At 36.5% G+C, this 22,449-nt stretch overlaps 2 protein-coding genes across 9 annotated transcripts in view; both read right to left on the bottom strand.

The window, feature by feature from the left end:
• iqsec2b (IQ motif and Sec7 domain ArfGEF 2b) overlaps positions 1–12,096 on the bottom strand; it is an 83,562-nt gene extending 71,466 nt beyond the window's left edge. For all 6 annotated transcript variants that reach the window (XM_065247477.2, XM_065247478.2, XM_065247479.2 and 3 more), the window contains exon 1: positions 10,335–12,096. In XM_065247477.2, the coding sequence (XP_065103549.1) occupies positions 10,335–10,780 (446 nt within the window). In that variant the 5' untranslated portion in view covers positions 10,781–12,096. The remainder of the gene's footprint in view (positions 1–10,334) is intronic.
• A 2,775-nt stretch (positions 12,097–14,871) lies between these two features.
• magixb (MAGI family member, X-linked b) overlaps positions 14,872–22,449 on the bottom strand; it is an 85,913-nt gene continuing 78,335 nt past the window's right edge. For all 3 annotated transcript variants that reach the window (XM_065247474.2, XM_065247473.2, XM_073816253.1), the window contains one exon: positions 14,872–19,490. In XM_065247474.2, coding sequence (XP_065103546.1) covers positions 18,385–19,490 — 1,106 coding nt within the window. In that variant the 3' untranslated portion in view covers positions 14,872–18,384. The remainder of the gene's footprint in view (positions 19,491–22,449) is intronic.

Here is a 22,449-nt window from a genome sequence, read left to right as displayed (position 1 = left end):
CTATTTTTATCTTTTCAAATTGTATAAAGCTTCCTGTACATGTTATAGTTGCATTGCTAATGCTAAAATATAACTTATTAATTCATATAAAAATGAACACATTTTAGATTAAGAAATCAAAACATAAAAACGCCATAAACTTTTGAACAAAGCACTGGCGTTTTATCTACAGGCTTGCGGTGAACTATTTTGAATATTTCTGCCATTTTATATGGGCAAATTTAACTTACATCTTCTTAGAAATTTGTAAAAATCTAGTAAGGTATGTCACTGTTGAGTGCTGTGAATGTAGAGAGAGGAAGATAATGGGCAGATTATGAAAAGATAAGAGAAGAATGACTGTGGGGTAAAACAGAAAGCGTCACCTAATTTTCTAATCTGAATCACAGCTACAGTACAACACACACACAGAGAGAGATTAAAAAAGACAAAGGAAAACTGATTCATTGATTCTGTGATAAAACAAAACGTGTCCGATCTGATAATGCAAACAATTAGTTATTAAATTGCCCACACATATTTTATAACCAATGACGGTAAAGGACAAGTGTGTGATAAAGATTTACAGATAAGAATACAGAAACTATCATAAAAAATAAGGCATCATTTATGAAACAGGGTACAACAGAAATCTTGTATGTATGGTCATTTCCATGCAAAACCTGCCATTTATCAATTTGGACTTGTGCGGTGTATATTATTAAATCTTACTTCAAGGTTCAGCCTGTTTACACAAGCGGTTGAGTTAGCGGAAAGGTGAACTGTATGTTTCACCCATCTCATATCTCAAAATGAATAAGGAGGACTACTGGGAAATAGTTGAAAACACTGTTTTCGATTAGTTAAACAAATATTTTGAATTAAATACATGCTGAGATTCTGAACTCGCAAAATGTAAGAGTTTAACAGTTTTTTGGTGTAAAATCCATTTTAATTTTTGAAGAGGTGGTTATTATCTTTTATCAAAATATCTTAATAAAATTTAATTGTAGTCTTGGGGCTACAATTGATGCGACATTTTGAAATGAAGCATTCCTGCAGTGATTAATGGCATGTTGTTGTATTAAACTGTTAGAATAAAACGTGTATATGAATAAATATAACAGTAAAATGTAAATCTTAAAGATGAAGAATGACATTGATTACAGGGATAACATTAAGTCTTGAGAGACAAACTAAGATAAATGTATATCTAGCAGATATCAATTTCCTCCATATACGAGTTACATAAATAAAAATCACAGTGGTAATTAACACCCCTGGCTTACTGTAATTACACTCAGGTAACACTAATTAAACACTCCTCTTCTGTATGTGCTGGACTCCCTGACAGGCTGTCTGGCAGACAGGTGAGCTGAACAGAGAAACTGTGTTTGTTCTGTAATCTGAGTTAGATCAAATCTAAGGAAGTTTTTCTTCATTCCTTAATTCCTTTAATTTAGTGCACATCAAGTCAAGATGAATCATGTTATACAAATTAAATGTTGTTATGAAGAACTGATCACCATTAATAGCATAAATCTACGTGTGAAAAGGTGGTAATTGCTTCTCCCTTTGTTCAAGTGTTTGTTAATGAAATTACGTCTGAGTATCCACACCAGCTGTGATGAGTTATTATACATGGAAATTTTATTGTGCATATAAAACGTCACATACTATTTTAAAGCAGCAGAAATGCAACTGAAATATTTACTTAATTTGCTACTGTAACTTTAATATTTCTATATGTTAATCTAAATAACCCTTGCTGTGATTGGCTAATCTCTGCATACGGCTGCAGTTAACGCTCAAGGTGATTTGCTGCTGAATGCTAAATAGGCTGGACTTAATAAATTGGACTGACAGCAGACGTGATATAGCCAGATATTTATACACCTAATGCCCTGTGACAATTATATGATCATGCCCCCTCTCCATTTAGTCCATTTAATGTGTGATTAGGCAATTCAGAACATTCACTCACCCTAATTAAATAACAAATTATTATGTCCGTCTATTAATGGCACAATCATAAAATGTGTAGTTAGCTTTGAATCAGTGAACATAATTGTAGAAAAATGCCCTACTTGATGTTAAGACCCATGTGAAATGTGCAAAAAGTGCAAAGTAAATGCAGCAACTAGTGCCTCTGAATTTCTATATGCAATAGCAAATTTAGCTTAACAGGTTTCAGGTTAACATCTGGCGTGCCATACCTTCTGCATTTGACACTTAAATATAGTGTTTACAGTGCATTTGAAGGATTTAGTTTCTTAGTATACAAAACATATTTTATTATGTGAGTCAGATCATAGTTAAGATACTGTAACTTTGTTGTACTGTTTCTATAGAACTTTTCACACAGAGATTACGGAAAATACATCCAGGATTCACGCGTCATATTTAAAGTCCTGAACTTGGTAGGTTTTGCGACATCGACTGAAGTTTGCTAATTATCCAGGATTTCTTTCTCGAGAAAACACACGCTTGCCTTTTTGTTTGTTATGACAAGATCATAAAGAGCGTGTGATGCGCTGTTCTGTCATGCTGGTGAATGATCTCAGCTTCAGCGCGGATAGTGACAAGCTCCCTGCTTCAGTCCAGTTTGTTGACATATCTCATCGTAAATGTTGATTTGCGTTTAAATCCCTGTGTTAAATAGCTGTACCATAAATTCTTGTTTCGATGACACGCGCATCCTCACTAAGGCACGCTAGAGGTCTTCACGGGTCAACTTAGATCCGAAAACCCGAGGTCCGACCCTAGGTCCGACCTGATCGGGTTTGGTTCTTAAAGTTTCACAAGTGCCTCGGACACTGGTCGGGAATAATAATAGCCGCATCGGGTCTCGGGTAATTTAAATGGATGTGTTTTTGCCGAACGGACCCGAAGACCCCAACTCTCTTGCGTGTGTGCATCAATGTCCTTTTCAAACCTATCCTCTGTTTGTCATGAGCGCTTGCAACATTGTGTGGCAGGCGGTAGGTTAATTTTCATTGAGATAAACATGGCAGTCAATTTTAAATGTCAATTTTAGCGGTTACCTTTGTGTTGTTGACAGATAACAAAGTAAAACAAATTGAGCAGCTCGCCAACTTGGTTGCGAGACCAGCAGCGTTTCTTTCTGTCTGACTTTTGCATGCGGGGCTGCAGACTGCACACACATCGGTGCCGTTTACATTCGGGTCCAGTAGGTAAAAAAAATTGTCACTAGTTCGGGTCGGACTCAAGTCTAATTTTCTCGGGTTTGTTTTGGATCGGGCCTTTCTTTAAAAAAGAATTATATATGCACATCGGGTTCGGGTATAAAGTGATTCGGGTCATTTCAGGTCGAGTACATTTCTTTGGACCCGAGAAGACCTCTAAGGCAAACCCCTTACTGCATTGTTTCTGCCTCTTGTTTACACAGAATGCTTTCTGTGAATGTTACGGTAATTTTACTAGGTCCTCTTTATGGGCGCAATCCCAGAAAATGTACAGGACGTGTTTGTTTTCACATAGAAGTCTCTGTGTGATTCCAATTTTATGGAAATTCTCTGGGACCAAAGTGCTCTGTGAACTGGATTTATGAAAGACATAAACAAAACTTTTTTCTTTAGAATACAGTACCCTGTTGACATATACAGTAGATAAATAGGTTCAATTTTCAAGTTGACTACTGTGGTAGAAATGTTCAAAGTTATTCTGAAGGGCATGAGTTCAGCTGGAGTACATGAGCTTCACATTGCTGGCACACACAGGACTGGATGACTGAGGTGTCTGAGCTCTAAAAGCACAGCACAAGTCAACAATTAACACCCGCTGAATAACCATGACCTTTTGCAATATAATACACACACAGATAAAGAGTGAGATAAACAGAAGGAGGCATGAAAAGTTATTTACTGTCTGAATACAGGAAGATGGGAGACCTAAAATGGTGGAGAGGTAGGAGGAAAGTGAGACTGGCAGAGAATAAGCGAAAGAGAGAGGTAAAGACAGGGAGAGAGAGAAAGTCCTTCTCTCAGCATGCTGGACTCTAAAAGAGAAAGGATGGAACACACATACTGATTCTCCATATGTTGGCCATAGAAAGGGCGGTGCACATAGAGAGAGAGATAGGGAGAGAGAGACTAAAAAGGATGGACAAGAGATAGTTTAAAGGCAGCGGGAGATGCTACTGAAGAGGGGAGACATAAGTCAAAGAAAGAAAGAGAGAGGAGGCAGAGAAAAGGTATAAATAAAGGATGGCTGTAGCAGTGAATTGAGGATGCTGGGGTTTTGAGAGATGAGTGTGAAAAGAAGTTAAGATGAGATTCAGAAAGCAGAACAATGTCAGGACAAACATGCTTCATGCTTCCACAAGAAAAGAAACCATTTGGAGAGCCTTTAAAATACTTTTAGTGGTACTGTTATAAAGATGCTTAAATCTAAATAAAAAAATATGCCAAAACCAATCATGATTATGTTCCTTTAATTTCCCAACTGAGGCTTTATACAAGCAATATGTTACCATTTGTTGACCTTCAGGCATCTTAGATAAACATCCGGACGGGTGGTAAATCTCTTCTTTAAAAGATGGTTTAGTCTTTGGATTTTGATTTCATGTTACATAACTGAGCAAATATCCTTTTACAGTTTGATTAAAATCAAGCATTATGTATTATTTGTTTTATTCTTTCTGATGCAAACTATAGTCCCTTTCACACATACAGTCTTTACTGGTAATTTACTGGTAAATTGCAGTTAACATGTCATGTGTGAACAGAACCTTTCCGGTAAATCAGTGCTCCCAATTTACCAGTAAGACAGGTTGTAAGATTAACGGTAATTTGCCGGTAAGCACTGTGTGTGAACGAAAAATATAGCATTACCGGCATTTAGATGACGTCAGACCGCGCTGACAGATTGGGCAGGCCAATCAGAAAGTTTTTTATACAGGTGACGCGGTTTCCCCCAGACTACGGACGTTTCCACACACATGTTGCTTAAAAGTCGAGCACACCTGAAGTTAACATCCACATTTCTTCACCAAAGTTGTTTAAAACAGCTTACCATCTAATTGCCAAATTGCCGACGTCCTTAGCACACCATCTGTGAAGCCTAATGTGCAAACGCGCAGGTTCCGTTTGACGCCGCCTAACGCAATGTTGTTTGGTCACGAGCAACTTCGCGACCGCTTGCCACAGATGTGAAAACAACAAAATACGGACCGTGGATATTAAGTCATAACCCGCCGTTTACAAATACGACACGGACGGAGCTCGCCGGCCGCGCGCCACAGGTAACTTCCGCTTTCTCTCCGAGTTTACCGGTATTTTGATACTGATGTGTGAATGATGTCTTACTGGTAAAAAGACGGAACGTCACTGCATGTGTGAACAGCACATTTTGGTATTTACTGGTAAATTCATTCTGGTAAATTCATGGTAATTTACCAGAATTACTGTGTGAAAGAGGCTAATGTCTGCGGACCATGCACACAGTCTGATCCATAACATATTGGTGCATATTGCACACAAAAACTGATACGAGCTGTGTCTGGTTGCTTTATATATCCATCTTATGAGTGTTTCTGTTTGAGTGGAGAGTTTGACCAGTTTAAGCTGCAAAAAGCTACAGATCTGTGGCCGGGCTTCAAGGTTGACACACCAAAGAACACACAATAAAATGTTTAATCTTAGACCCTGTGACGATTCTTAACTGTTCTCAAATTATCATAAATCACTGTACATGGAAACCTTTAGTCAATGGTCATAAATCCGAGAGGTGCCAACAGCTAGTATAAATGCATAATTAAAAAGTGAAGGAGGTAATTAGATGAGCTTAAATAAATCCACACCATGCCTCCGCTATGATCTCTGTAGTACTGAAATAAACCGCTCAGCCAATCAGTGCTGTATTTTACACCCACATAAATAACTAATATGTGTTCCTTACTAATGACTAATGGCCCCATGGGAGAGAGGCAGAGGAGGAGCAGGATGAAGAGAAAGTGAAAAGAGAGGGAGAGAAAAAGGGGAAGCGAGTAAATGAATACTATTTGCCAATGATCAAATGAATTATCCAATAACAGATATCTTTTTAATCCAAGGGAAAAATACAAAATTAAATTCTGAACACACAGCGACTGAAAAAAGCACTACTCCAGTTTTATCCAACCCATTGATCATTTGCATTATTTCTATTGCCATTTGATTTTGCACGCACTTTTTTCTTGTGTATTGCAGGGTTATTATGGTAAACCAAAACTGAAACTATTAGTGAATAAACTTTTCTGTTAACTGAAATGAAATAAAAACAAAGTTTCCACAAAAAAAAACTACACTGCAACTATAATGTGCACCTGCAAAACAAGTAAAAACTAAATTAAATTTATGAAAACAAAACTTTGTTTCACATTTTAAATGGTTTTGGATCCTCATGTTACCAAAAAATAAATAAGCAGATGTTACTAGATCATTAACTAATTCGCCGCCTGCCTTTTTTTTGAAAAGTTGCCCACCAGCATTTTTTGTAATTTTCACAAAATGCATTCCAGAAAAATGTTCTTCTAAAAATATATAAACATACAAATGTATCAAATGAAAGAACAGAGCCCTCTGCTTTCAAACAAACAATAAACAAACAAACAAAACTGAAAAAAAGTTTCATCCTATCTAGGGATGCACCGAAATGAAAATTCTTGGCCAAAACAGAAAAACAGGAAAACAAGGCCAAAACCAAATAACCGAAAGAAATTATTATGCCAATTATAAGTACCATTTTATTTATGGCTATCACTGTGTACTAACTTTATTATGGGTGTGACAGATCACAAAACTCTTGGTTCGGATCACATTACAGTTTTTGAGGCATGGATCGGATTATTTTTGGATTAGCAAAAAAGAAATTGCAAACATTTATAAAAAAAAAAAAAACAAAGTTGCACATTAAGTAAGGTCTGAAATTAGCATTAGGTACAGAAATCGAGTTAAATGAATCATAACACTTTCTTTATTGTTTAATTTAAATATAATTATTATTATTTTTAGAGCTACAGAAGTTATTTTCTCTTTGTCTTTGGTTGTTTGATTAACATTAATGACAAAGACTTAAGTAGGTTAATTAAGGTTTCTGTCTCTTTAAGACCAAGTAAGCACAGACTGGTTTCTGACTGTACAGTAATCTATACATACACTTAAGACATAAACAAATGTTTTTTTAGAATAAGAATACTGTGGAGATCATTTTGTGTCTATGTGCCCTGTCAATAAAAGAAAGATTTTATGTTCACTTATTTTTTTTAAACGCATTTCTCTGTGTATGCACTACTGAGTGCCCTTAAACACACGCGCACACAGAGGCCGAGGGCGCATCCCATGGACAGTATGAGACACATTAGCGCAACTCTCTCTAAAGTTTGCACATCAAGAGTTCTGATCGATCACGTCTGACACATTCAACCGCATGTGCCTCTGTGCGTACAGAAAGCTGCTAACTTTAGCGCCTTTTGCGGTTAAATACGTCCACAACGCAGATGTTGTTTCAGACAAGCACGTGCAGGTCGCGGTTTCTGTTTGCGTCATCACAACATTTCGGCCGTATTGTTTCGTGATAAAAGTCTTTTGAGCGAAAACCGGAAATGCTCTTTTGGGGCATTTTCGGCCGAAAATTTTCGGTGGAGGAATATTCGGTGCATCCCTAATCCTATCTATATTTTTACTCTGCTTATAAACTCTTAAATATAGGTTTGTTTCTTAAAAAAGTAAAATTTTTAGGCAAAAAGCTGAAATAATAGCATTTTTGTGAAAGAATTTCGTTAGAGATCAGATTAAGGACAAATATCAAAACTAGGGATGCACCGATACCAGTTTTTTGGAATACGAGTACGAGTACTTGCATTTCAGTACTTGCCGATACCGATACCGAGTACTTAATAAAAAAACATGATTTAAATTTACAGGTAACAGCTTTAGTCATATAATTTAACAAAAAAACAAAGGACTAGTTTTCCAGTTTGTTGTAAACTCTGCCTCTTTGGACAACACAAGAGGCATTAACCCCTTACACGCCGCTCAAACATAGACATTTCTCAGACCGTGGTATCGATTCCAGGTATCAAGGGACTTTTAACGAGTACGAGTACTTTAGAAAATGTGGTATCGAGGCAGATACCCGATACCAGTATCGGTATCGGTGCATCCCTAATCAAAACTAAAATTAGTAAAAAAATTATTCAGTCTTTTATAAATTGGGTAAGTGTGGATAATCGCGGTATTACAGATTAACACAAAACCTCATCAGGAACAATTTTTATGCAAATGTTTTCACTTAATTGACGAGATAACTCGTCAATGGCAGGTAAAAGAGTTAATGAAGTAGGTGGCAGATTAATGTCCATTAGAACTGACCTGCACAGTAGCGTTAAAAATATACGCTGTGAAAATTTGTAGACACAGTGGTTTTTGCAACTGACCTTATTGCATATTCATTTGCAATAAGGAAATAGGAAAATAGAAGTTTTTTACTTCCAGGCGTAAATTTTTGGGGGGAGAGAATTTAAATTAATCACACATTGTGATTTACTAAGGTTTGCTCTAGTCAATAAACTGGTATTTTCGCCATTATTTAACCCCTATAGACGGTTTCATTGGACGCGCATGCGTTGTCGTGGTTACGCTTCTGGTCAGAACTTTACTTCCAGTTTCTATTTGTTTAAGGGTCTGACTAGTGGCTAAAATGAACCCTGGAACAAATACCTTGTCAAAAATAACAAATGTTTTGGTTTTTCTAAAGACGAGAGGAGACCGCAATCATGGATTACCGCTATGCAAAGGGAGGTTTGGCAGCCGGTTTGTAGTTAACATTGTATACATTATAGTACACATTTAAACAGCAACGTTAGCACAGTGTCGTTTAGCTATAAAATATGAACTAAGGTAATCTACTTGTTGTTTATTTTGCTTGTCATCAGAAATAAGGAACTCTAAAAGGACTCTTAGCAGAGGTTACCGGAAGATACGAGTGTTCCACGAAAGCCGTTATGTTTATGTTGTTACTGCTGAAACCGTCTATAAAAAGCATGTATTAAACTTTACCCTAATTTGCTACACTCTTCAAATTTAATATTTGTGTTTTTTAACCTGTGCTTTGTCAGTAAATCACCCACAGAAATGTTCACTCCCATCTGCCATTTGAAATTGCGCTCTCATGCTAATTTGCCTTTTGTAGTAAATCTGTTTTTCACAGAAAATTTGTTTGACCACAAAATAAAACATAAAAAATGCTGGAACTTTGTGAATGTTGAATAAAATTAACCTGTGACTAATTTTAAGAACAAAATATTTGAGATGTTTGAACTGGAGTGACAAAAAAATTCATTTCAAAGACATTCATTTTCAGTATTATAATGAGATCCAACAAATTGGTACTTGTTATCCCGTATGCAAAAGGGCATAGAAGTAAGCTCAATGTATAGTCCCCAATAACAGAAGAACACAAAATAACCTTTTCAACGTTCAAGTCCTTTATATCAACCCAGTAGAAATGTCTCCAATTAGAGATTGCAGTCGAGAGAATTATTGGGCCAAATCTGGGCTTTGAACAGCACAATTAACACGTCTTACAGTATTACCACCAAACTGTGTTCCCTCTAATAAGCCTAGTTTATTTTAGCTTCATTTCCACTTTTTCTGAACATGATGATTCAACATTATGAAAGGAGACTGATGGATTGTTTCAGTCAATAGTCTTAGACAAGTGAAGATGAACGAGGAAGAAAATGAACTGATCTGAGAGCTCTCAAGACACTTGAATTCAGAATACAGGAGTTGTGCTGCAGCTGCCGGCAATAAGCGAGCAAACATAATTATATGAGCCGGGGTAACGGGCTGAGCCCACTGAGGCAGAGAGGAAGACACACGCTGCGTCTGGCGCTCTGTAGCTGCTGCTTTTGTTGATGCCTGAAACACTCAGAGATGCAGAAGAGAAAACATCTGCAGAATACTCAAACTTTAACCCATCAATAACAAATTCCATGTGTTTGCTTGTTTAGATCTGAAAATGTATGAAAAATAAAAACGCAAGGAAAATAAATGAGCAGTGTTTCATGTGAACTCCTAAAAAGTGTGCAAACAACTTGCAGTGATTTGTGTTTTTGTGAAACACATGCAGAAGAACAAACACCCATGTACATGAATAGAGAGAACCTCTTATTTTACATAACTGCAGGCATTGCTCCCACATAAAGTGATTTATAATCCCAGCCAGAGCTGAATAAAACTCAAATACCAAACACAATCTCTTATTCACAGTGAGAATTCAAAAGAAAATGGCCAAAACATCAAACATGCTAAATCAACCTTAATGTTTACAGAAAAAAATCAGGCACTTACTGTTTCCGTAGAGTTGATGTGTTGTTGGTACCAATGCTGTCATTTCGTTCCAGTCTCCCCCTTTCTTTCTCAACCGAGGCTGACCCACAAGACAGGCCTCGGCTCAGCTTCGCGTGTGTCCGTCGAGCTGGACCAGGTACCGTGGATGTGGGTGTGTTACTGTTGATGTTCTGATGCACACCTCCAGCGTTGTGGTTCGGTAGCGATGATGGCTGACCGGACTTAGAGGTCTGGGTGAAGTTGTGGTTCAGTGTTGGGTTCTCGGTTCCTGGGGTCTTGTCCTGTCGAAGGTCCTTGTTCTCCTGGTTGACGCGGTCTAGCTGTGTTTCGAGCTCCTCGATACGTTTGCGTTGCGTATCTAAAAGTTTGGCCTGGTTCTCGATGATGTTATTTAGCTCCAGAAGATACTCCACAGCCCGACTCGGGCTGTCTGGATTGGACTCCATAGTTGGGCTTTAGCCAGTCCCCCCCCCCACCTGATGCGTACAGTGGGGGGGAGATAAAACAACTGGTGAAGATGAAGGTAGAGGAGTTGTTATAACTGTATCTCTTTTATATGTTGTAATTTGAGATTTAGCAGCTGGATTACACCAAAAAGAAACATACAGAGTAGCAGTGATATATGTAGTTGATCAACTACACTTCAAAGTTACTTAGACAAGTGCATCCATGAGTCCTTCAGACATTGATGGGTGACACAGCTCTCAGCGAAGGAGTTTAAAGGTCTGTGCTTCTCATCTTCTCAGCTGTGATTGTACTTCAACAAGTTAGCAGTCCAGTAAGATCAAAGAAAGATGGCATGGACAGTTCTGAGCATCAACTTATTGCTCAATTTGAATCCATGTAATAATAAAAAGCCCAAAAAATGATTCATGCAAATTACTTATTATATTTTAGTCGAAAGATGGCATCTGTGGAGACTTCCCTTCTGCTGTTTTCAGAAGACCGTAATTAAAAAATTTAATCATCTTGATATCTGCTGTGCTACACACAATTCCAATCCGCTGAGGTAGCACAGTGGAAAATGGGGAACAGTTGCAAGAAAATACATAACTGATCCCTGAAATTCACTGGATTCAAAATTTGTATAGCTTGAGATAGACAACATACTGTGAAAGTAAACTAAACGGTTCTCTTGTCTTTACTAACAAGAGTTGTGGTAACACAATAAAGTCACATAAAGCTGTCTTCAAATTCAAAACTGAATAACAAATAAAATGTCCTTAAGAGTAGCAAGAGAGAAATTTGCGAATGTGACAAAAAATCCTACAAATTCAAAAAATGAAACACCTGCACGCGCTCCTGCTATCTTCCAGTCGCGTGCCAGTAAAATATCTGTTTCGAAATAAAAATGTACACATATGGCTTCATGTTGTTGAATAATTATCTTACTCACGACTCCCTTTATGGACGTTTTCTTTTCCTCAACCCATTTTCAGTTTTATATGACGCTTGCAGTCCAGTCAGACGCGAACGGTTTGCGGTTTCCCCCCAAAAATGCGCGCGTAACGTACCTCGTGCCTTTTTTTACGTCGACGTCTGTCGAGTTTGAATAATAACGTCGCTTAAGACTTTTATCAAACAAAATACCTCAAAAAGGCGTGAATCTATCTTGCTGCAAAGTTGAGCGCTCTTCTGTATTATTTCCCAGTCAGCGACTCGTATGTTGACGCGCGCGTCGGTTTTCGAGATGAGCTCGTGGATGCTGAGCGTCGTGAGCGTGTTTCTCACCTGACAGATCCGATGGCAAATGCTAGAGATGCGTTAAACTCGTCTCTCCTGCACTCGTCACACATTCAACCCACGCGTGATCTTTTCAATACATGAGGGAGAGAGAGATTCAACAGCGAAGCTCAGATCTCACAATAAACATTTAATAACTGTAAGAGCATCCACATACAAAAGCTTACCATAGCAACAATATTTCTGCAACTGGCGTAGAAACAATAGGCGGAGTGTGGTGGCTGTTTTGTAAAATGTTTAAAAGGGTTCAAATGAGTAACTTAGAATGCAATTACAATACTAAGTGTAGCAATACAGAGTAAATTACCTACCTGTTATTGTGTGGTGTTTTGGCTGTCAATCATCTTTAGACCATATGCTTTTAAGCTCATGCTGTGCACAACATGTACATAATTACATAGTCTACTATTCTACATTTTTCTACTGTGAAAAAGTTGTATTATTATTTTACTGTAATAAAAAAACTTTATTGTTGTTTAACAATCAATAAAAACGTCGAATAGGCTGTGTAGAGACCATGTTTTGATTTTATGTTTGTTTTTATCTCTCTTTTTTTGTGTAAATTGTTGTCATAGGCTTTTTGTTTATTCTTGCTTCTGAAGTTCTTTTCAATATGCTTTGCTGTCATCTACTGTTAAGGGGAGAAATTACATCTGCACAACCCACACACAAATTTATAAGATTTTACTAGTGCACATTAAAGATTTATTAGAGAATTTTCTATAGGTGAGATAAAGATGCATTTAACTGTCCGCATAGAGACCAATATTATGCCTTAACCTGGGAGTAATTTGGTATTTTGTAGCATGTACAGTAGTTAATTGCAAAATAACATTACATTGCATGTCAATTCTTGGAGCAAAACCAAAAGATCTTCCCAGATTAGAGAACATCATCACTAGTGAAAGTGACATGCTTGTCAAGTATGCAATGTATATATACTTGGAATGTGACCTCTGCATTTAACCCATAGTGAACACACGCACTGCAAGTCATGAACACACCCAGAGCAGTGACCAGCTATCGCAGCACCCGGGGTGCAATTAGGGTTGCAGGGTTAGGCCCTTGCTCAAGGGCACCACAGTTGCAACCTGCCAGCCTTGAGACTCAAACCCGGTAACACGCCCAACTCTTTAACCACTAGGCTATGACTGCCCTGTCTACAGTGAACAGGTGCACAATGCCGAATGCATTGACTTATACTATTTGGGTATTGAATGTGAGAGAATATATTTTTTAAATCCACCTTTAACTGTTACATGCATGGTAATGTATTGTGTAAACATGATGAAATAAAGAGAAAGTGACAATCTTTGTCAAGAATTCAACACATACTCAAAATGTGACCTCTGCATTTAACCCATCCCAGTGAGTAGTGAACACACGCACTGCAAGTTTTGAACACACACACCTAGAGCAGTATCGCAGCACCTGGGGAACAATTAGGGTAAGGTGCCTTGCTCAAGGGCATCACAGTCGCAACCCGCCAGCCATAAAACTTGAACCGGCAACTCACGGGTTACAAGTCAGACGCTCTTACCACTAGGCTACAACTGCCCCTAACCTATCTCTGTACACAGCAGACAGAGATATGTGATAACATTGAGTAATTACATCATTAACAGATGCCCTTCTTGTGCTATAGGGGGCAACTGGGGTATAATAATTTTTACATATTGAACTTTCCAACTTTTTACATTTTGAATTTTTACAAACAAAACATATTAAATTAAGGGCTGTCAGAAGATTTATTGTGATTAATCGCATACAAAATAAAAGTTTGTGTTTGCATTAGTGATGCACCGATGTATCGGCCGCCGATATTAATCGGCCGATTTTTGATGAATTTGAAACCATTGGCATATCGGCAATAGCACGAGAAAGGCAGATACCGATTGTTTATTAATTAACTGCATAAAGAAATGCATTATATGTAAAAAATAGTTAATGTTGTTAATAGAATAAATGCTGAATAGCTAAAACCACCTTTGAAGGTTGTCATGCTGTCTTATTATATTTGTTTTACCTTAATTTGTGCCTCTCTTATTATGTTGGTCAGTTGAATGTTAATTAGATCCAATCCATGTTCAGTAAAAATTATTTGATGCAGAAACAAACTAGCTAATAAACCAACTGTATAGTATTGTATTTAATATCGGTATCGGCATCGGCCAGAAGTTGTCTGTTTAAATCGGTATCGGTATCGGCCCAAAAAAATCCTATCGGTGCATCCCTAGTTTGCATAATATATTTGTGTAATTATAATGTATATATGAATACACAGATATATGTATAAATTTAAGAAAAAAATATGTATATTTTTATTTATTTATATATAATATAAAATATATCAAAATAATATACAGTATATACTCATGTAAATGTTTCTTAAATATATACATAATTGTTTGTGTATTTAATAATTACACACAGTGCACACACATATATTATGCAAACACAAACTTTTATTTTGTATGCGATTAATCTTTTGACAGCCCTAATTAAATTATACAATGTAGGGCTTTTGGATAGGAGCTTTACGTTTCTGATGTTTAATTCAATTATGATAAATTAATGTATTTATAAAATGTTATATTGGGGGTCCCATATTTCGCAACTCTCAGTTGAGCACCAATATGGCCATTTTATAAGTCTCTTCATTTTGAAAAATGTTGACATCATGTTTTTAAGGAAAATTTGTCCTCACACAAGCAAGAAAATTCACTCAGAGTCACAATTCATTTCAGATAAATACATATGTTTATTATAACTTTCATATAATTTGATACCTGCATTAGGGTTACATTGGAGAATAGCAATATAATAATAATATAAACATAATATATATATATAATATATATATATATATAATTGTAATATACTGTATTTATATCTATTTACAATCAGTTGTATGGCCAAAGACGTTAGTATAGGGACGTAAAGACAACTCTAAAACTGACACTTCAGATCGAACGAGTAATAAATATAGAAGCACAGCATTTATTAGTGAAAGCTATGATGCATTGGCTCATACTCTGAATATTATGATATGTTTAAATATGCACTCATTCAATTGTGTGAACCATTTACACCAGACCTCAACAAACTGATCCCAGACCTGCTGGGGATGCAGAGAGCACACTGCTGTCTTTTCTGCTGTGATTTAAAATGGTAAAACCTTATGCATAGTTTAAATGTGTGTGTTCTGGTATGAGAAACATGATGAAAAAATATTGGTGATGTTTTGGCAGATCAGAAAGCAGAACGTTTGAAAATATGCAAAATAGAAACACAGCTGATTAGTAGGCACAGTTTGTAGGCTGAACTCTAAATATTCGTCAGTATATCAAGCTATTGATACAAGGACACAGTATAGTTGAAAACTCTCTCACTAGCAAGCTTTTCACCGAGATTAAAGTAAAGAGGCCTTTAGGCTTGGCACAATGCCGATATTGCAACACTAACATTCAATAAAAACATTATTATATCTCTATTAAGAATTATTGTTTATATTTCATACAGTATTGCTGGGAAAATCAGTGTTGAGAGGTATAATGTGAAGTATTATTTAGTACTGTTACAAATATATTTCATCTGTACTGTATATCCACATATATGTTTGATATCTGCAGCACATATGTTATGGACACCTGTTTTATGTTGCGTGTTCCCCTCTAACATAATAAAATATATGTAATAAAGAGTTTTTTATTTAAATGTTTAAACTTTTCTCAGTGTTTCTGTATAGGATAAGGGCAACTTTGAGGGCGTAGGGATCATGCTCTAAACATTCAGGATCAAACAACAAAGACCCCAACCCTACAGTTTGTTTATATGCTCCCTGAGATGTCAAAGACCCAGAGGGCACACAGAGATGTATGAACATATACAATAAAGTAAAAAACCAAACAAGCGGAACATTATTAATGAACAAGTAACTGTTAAAGTTAACAAACATACAGTACACACAACATTCACAACAAATTTGCAAGAATATCATCCCCTCAGGTGTTTAGAAGTGATCAGCATAATACTAATTTCATAGGGAAAGTGCACAAGAGGTGCTAAAACCACACTGAATAAACTTGAAATTAATAAAACAAAATTAAATTGTGAAGATTACTGGGGGTAATGGGGCATAGAAGTAAAAGTTGGACTTAAGACACAATGTAAAGATACCAGTGAATATACAATACAAACATTGTGATATAAACATAAATGTTGGTGTTGAATACTGCAGACTTTCTTTATTATTGAAGAGAGATGAAGAGAGAGGAGCGTGAGAGAGCAAGCTGGAGTGAGAGCTTTTAAATACTTCATATCTGTTGTATATTTCAATTATAACCTTTCAATTTATTATCACTACAGTATATATTGTGTATATAAGCAATTAGATGTGTACTGACATTTTTACACAAATTATTCTTTCACCAAAAGACTGTTAACAATTAGAGTTATATTTTCTTAAAAAAAATAAAGGTGCTTTCTTATAAAATTGTTAAACACTACAATTTTGCCTCTCTATCGCCACCTCAGTTTGAAGCATAAAATTGCAGATTACTTGATGTAGTTATCTTTATGTATATTAGAGTTAAATGGCATCAAATGTTTTTAAATTTAAATTTTTCTGTAAAATCCTACCAACAGCTTAAAAATTTGTTCACACTTTAGTCCGTAATTTTTCGTATGCGTTTTTCGTATTCGTTATTCTTGATTTAGTCGTATTGTGGTTCTGATGTCAAAACACCTCTAATAAGTGCTTGCTATGGATGCGAAAAATGCTGATAATTGAACCTTATGTGATTTTTTATGGCGTACAAATATTTTGGAGACAGTGTGTTAACGTAACGTTTACACAACATGAGTAATTATATCATAATAATTTTTTTACATGCGAAAAAGAATATTTTGGACCCAATGCACTCTTAGGAAGGATGTGTTAATTTTTTATACATATTTTTGTGTTAAGCTTTTAACACATTATGTGTAACTTTAACACATTATGTGTCATTTTGTGTTAATTAAAAGTAACAAAAAGGGCTCTATCTTACCCCCGGCGGAACGCAGCGCAATGCGCGACCCAAGTGTCTTTTGCTAGTTTCCACCCTGCGCAATTATCATTTTCACGTTTAGCGCCATGTTGTTTAAACAGCAAATGCATTTGCGCCCCCTTTTGCGCCCATGGGCGTTCTGGTCTGAAAACGAGGTGTGTTCAGGCGCATTGTTGGCGCGTTGCTATTTTGAGGCAACTAAAATAGACTACGCCATTGACCAACAAAAACCTGGTCTAAAGTCTAAAGTCAATGGCGCAATATGTTTTTGTTATTTAAAGAGCGTGTTAGAAATATGTGCCTATAAATAGGACAACAACGCGGGTTTGCTTATCACATACATGAATGCGCAGCAGCACAAAAATGCTTTTAAATATGAAAGATTAAAGGATTGAATGTAAAAGATTATTATTGAGTCTCTTAGACATAAATGAGGACCGATTATGAGACGTTAGAAGTTGTAAAGAGCTGCTTCACCTGCAGCCTGGTAAGTTAATAAATGCTTTGCTTTAAACAAATGCATCTATTTTTAAATAGTTTTTTTAAATGCTACCTCATGTAAATTTTTAATCTGCTGTTTGTTACAAATAAAGTATTTTTAGAGTACAAACCTTGTAAATTATTTTTTGATGATATTGGATAGCCATACATTTAAAGCAATTAAAAGCCTGCTTTTTTACTTCCTTGACTAAAAGAAAACGGGTTTTAAAGGTTTTAATAAAAAAAATAACAATTTGAAAACAAGTGAAAACAACACAATTATTTAACATTAATCTTAAACTGGGGATCTTCTTCCTCCGCTTAGTTTTTCAGTTTACAAAGTCCGTCATCTAAATAGGGATTCGACATAGTGCCAGCGCAACTGGCTTTTAAAGGGGATGAGAGCTGAAACTCTCATTGATTTATTGCACGTTACGCCCCAAATATTCCCATTACTCATGAAAAAAACAGGACCAACCCTTTTCGACCATGCGCTTGGCGCACAAACCATTTTTACTGTTGTTAAAGATATGGGTGGATTCCCAGAATCAACACTAATGTGTTGTTTTTAACACATCCGTTCTAAGAGTGTGTGCAAAGACTTATAAATCATTTTTATAAACTTCCCACTGCAAATCGGGATAGGGTAAGTGTTAAATGCTGTTTTTAAGGACTTGTTTTATATCTTATTATTGTTCCATCCAGATAAAAGATCAAGTTAATATGATCAATACTAATAGTAATGCTTTTTTAAGTAAACATCAGTTATTCATAAACTATTTTTCTGTTCCTCGACCTCTCCCTACCAATGGTATCCTCTTGTCTTTTCTTCCTAACCTATGTGAGCCAGGTTGTAGCCAGGGGCCTGGAAGCGGGGGCCCTGAGGCCCTCTGCATGGATTTTGATCTAAGCGTTTCGTTCAAATACACAGTGAGACCAGAGACACTGGCTGCAGAAATGCTACTATCAGATACACTGGCTCCCGACTCAGATTCTGCATAGTCAGAGGTCGCAGGTGTGAGGAAAGCGAATGGGGTCTGATTGAACTCAGCGTCCCCTACAGGCCTCTCAGAAGAAAGGCCAGATAAGGACCTGCTATGCCGAAGCGTGCGGGGCTGAATTACTGGAGGCAGGACTAGGACGCCTGAAAAAGGTCGAGATTTAAGACTCGTTTCTGCTACATTCCAGCGTTTTTGATCCCACTGAACCCCTCCTTCGGTTTTACCATTCATCTCCCACTCATGCCCTTCTTTGTTTGATTTGCTCTCATTTGCTCTTTCCCAATCTTTCCCTCTGTCGCTCTCCAAAATGAGAGACCTCCTCTCCTCCCTTAGCCGTTCTCTCTCTCTCTGCCATTCTCGCTTTATCTCTCTCTCCCACTCCTCCTCTTCCTCCCACTGCAGTTTAGGTTCAGGAAGTCTTTGCTTATGGATGTTTTGTGTGATCTGACTTTTCTCCTTTTCCACATCTCCCTCGCTCTCGCTGCTTAGCCATTTCATTGTCTCTTCATTCTTGCTTGGCTTGTTCTCTGCTCTCTTTTTGCTTTTCTTCTTCCATTTCTCTTCTGTTTTAATTCGTGTCTCCATTTTTTCCTCACTCTGTCCTTTTAGAGCCTCTCTGGGCAAGCTTTGTGACCTTTCCCTCCTCTTTTCGTCTTTAAACTTTCGGCCCCTTCTTTGACTGATGCTCTCATCGCTATCAGGGCTCTCTCGGTCTCCTCCATCGCTTCCCCACCCCTTCTGTTGTCTCCGCCCCTTCTTGGTCTTCTCTGGTTTTTGAAAGCTGGATGCGACATCCTGTTGGGCACGGCGACGGGTCACTGCAGCCAAATCCGACTGCAGGGCTTGGGGTGAGGAGGAGACGGCTGCGACGTGATCACGGTCTGAGAGTGAAAATGTGTGGAAGACAGACAAAGGAAAAAGTAAAGAAACGGAGAGAGAACATTGTTATATTTATAAGTAAGCTATTCACTTAGTACATGTGTCATTTAATTAATTGATGTAATGTTGTTCCAAACCGATACAACCCTTATGTTCACTGAATAGAAATATTGAACATTTTATAAAATAATACCATTCAAATGGAATTTTTATAGACTACAACCTAGATTTAAAAATATCTTTGTAAACTATTGTTGGCTTCTTAGAAAAAATGGTAAATGCTTTCTCATTTTTAAGTTGCTTTGTGACAGACATGACAGACACGGTCACTATAACTCTTGTATGGAAAGATGCTATAAAATCTTTACCATAAATGTTAAAAACATCAAGAGCACAACAATTCAGTGCCTTTGATTTACAATTTTAGAGGAGATAGCAAAATAATTTAAGTTGTTTAACTAAAAAGGAAACTATTTTATTCACAAGATAGTTTTATGACAAGCAATCACAGGTAATGTTTTAGAGTATTTTTAAAGTTTCACTTTGATCTTGTGCAGTGATCTTTAGTAAAGACTTTGAGGTCATTCTTAATGGGCTGTATGCTTCACATTTAAAGCATTGCAGACTCATTAAAACTAAAAGCTACAATGTTTTGAAATGCTGAAGCAGATGTTTAATATGCCACAAATCACTTAATCCTACACAATAAGCATACGAATCAGTCTAAATAAGCTAAATAAAAAATTATGGGGGCATAGAAATTAATTAAATCAAAATCTGTGAATTTATACCTTTGGAATAAAATTGGAAAATGAAGGATGTTAACTTTTACATTTAGCTCTCTACCGATGTCTCTGTTTAATACATAAAATTAGAGGTTACTTTACACAAACATCTTAACATGAGTCAAATGATGTCAAATTCATATTTCCCATGAAATCGTACCTGACAGCTCAAGCTATAAATCATTACTATAAGCTTAATGTTGGGAATCATCATGTGGTAAGGTAAGGAGACAGTTTTGAACACTGATTTTTATGTACTTGCTCAATATCTGATTTTATTTTAAACCAAAATGATACATCTACAGATTGCAGATGTTTTATGATTTTTATGTTCAGCAGTTTTAATTTAAAAGTCACCTAATATGGCAATTTGTCAAGATGTAATATTAATCTTGGGTCTCCCCAGAATGTGTCTGTGAAGAGACAGCCTCCAAATACCCTATAGATAATTTTTTATACTATGTTGAAAAGGCCAATTTTTTGGGTTGTGCAGGAAAAAGTGCTGTTTTTGTGGGTGTCTCTTTAAATGCAAATGAGCTGCTACTTCGCTACCCTATTACTGTTATCTATACCAGGGGTTTTCAACTTTTATGATGCCAAGGACCCCCAAATATGATTAACCTTTTGTGAGGGACCCCCTACCTAAAATATATATATAAAAATGTATATATTTTATGTATAACAAATATATAACTGGCTATACACCACTTTCAAAGCAGTTTAATCCTTGCTCATAAACCCCAATAAGTGAGATAAAGGAGACTGTAATAAGAAAAACACACTAGAAAGACACAAAATATATGTAAATGATTCCAAAATGTATAGCAAGAAATGAGAGATAAACACCTGATAAATAAATTTTACAATTTTCTGTGGCTTTTGTCTCTGAAATTATCTGGGGGCCCCCTAGAACCTGCTGAAGGCCCCCTGGGGGTGCCTGGACCCCAGTTTGAAAACCCCTGATCTATACCAACAACATACATAGTTTTTAATAATACAATCACTGTACTTCATTGTTCATAATGAATGTGCGGTAATGAATTATGTAAAAAGTACTGTGGTCTATCGAGGGATGTGGGCGGGGTCTGCGCAAAGTGATGTCAGTTTGCTCAGAAAACACCAACAGTTTGTCCCATGAGGCTCTTGAGGTTTATGAGGATTTTTATCATTACAGAGTGATTGTGTACACACACAGACGGCACACAATTATGTACTGACTATATATAAAAGTGAATTTCTCATATTAGGTGACCTTTAATACAGTAACATGTAGTTTTGTTGTCTAAACACAGGCAGAATAGTCAGAACAGTTGTTTATCAGTACATGAAGAAGTATATGAAAAATAACAAAACAAAACTAACAAAAGTAAACCAGCAATCAAAGTTAATATGGCAAATATCAATATACATGAGACTGATATATGAGATTACAAAACAAAATCAAGAAATTAACTAGAATTTAATATTGTCATCTATGAACAGCTTTAAAATAATACTAATAAGTAAACTACTGTAGACTACAAGTAAATTAATTTCATTATACTGTAGCTACATTAAAACCCATTACCTCTATTGTCATACTGTACAATAAACAGTTTGACAATCACAGTGACTCTTGAAGAAGTTGTTATCAACATACAACAACCAGCAAGCACAGTCAGAAATGTTCAGACGACAGAGAAATATGAGAGAGATGTAGAGAAACAGTAAAATGGAGAACTAACAGGAACAGCTACCAACCGCGTATTTTCTGTCCTTCCAATCACATAGAAACACGGTTCGCCCAGCTTGGAGTTGGTCATACAGAGAGAAAGACTGGAGAGCTCCACTGAAGGAGGAGAAGCCAAAAGAATGAAAAGAAGAGTCAGGAGATCAGGGAGTCGGAAAGGAGGATATGAAGAAAGGGTTGAAGAAGAAAAAGAGAAATGGAAAAATGTACATATGGAGGATAACAGATCAAATAAAACAAGAGATAAAATAAAGGATGAAAGACAAAACAAATGAGATGACCCAAATATTTAAAGCAAATGAACAGAAGTCAATGTGTTTTTGTAAAAATAACATAATATTGAAAGAGGATTGATGAAAAAAATAATAGAAAAATGAAAAGTCAAAATAAGAAAGCAGAGAACAGTTGTTAGTAAGCTAATAGAAGAACAGCAATATTTATTTCTAT

Source organism: Paramisgurnus dabryanus, chromosome 11 (assembly GCF_030506205.2).
Source record: "Paramisgurnus dabryanus chromosome 11, PD_genome_1.1, whole genome shotgun sequence".
NCBI lineage: Eukaryota > Metazoa > Chordata > Actinopteri > Cypriniformes > Cobitidae > Paramisgurnus > Paramisgurnus dabryanus.
Note: the sequence above shows the minus strand (reverse complement) of the source record. Positions and strands in the feature narration are given on the sequence as shown.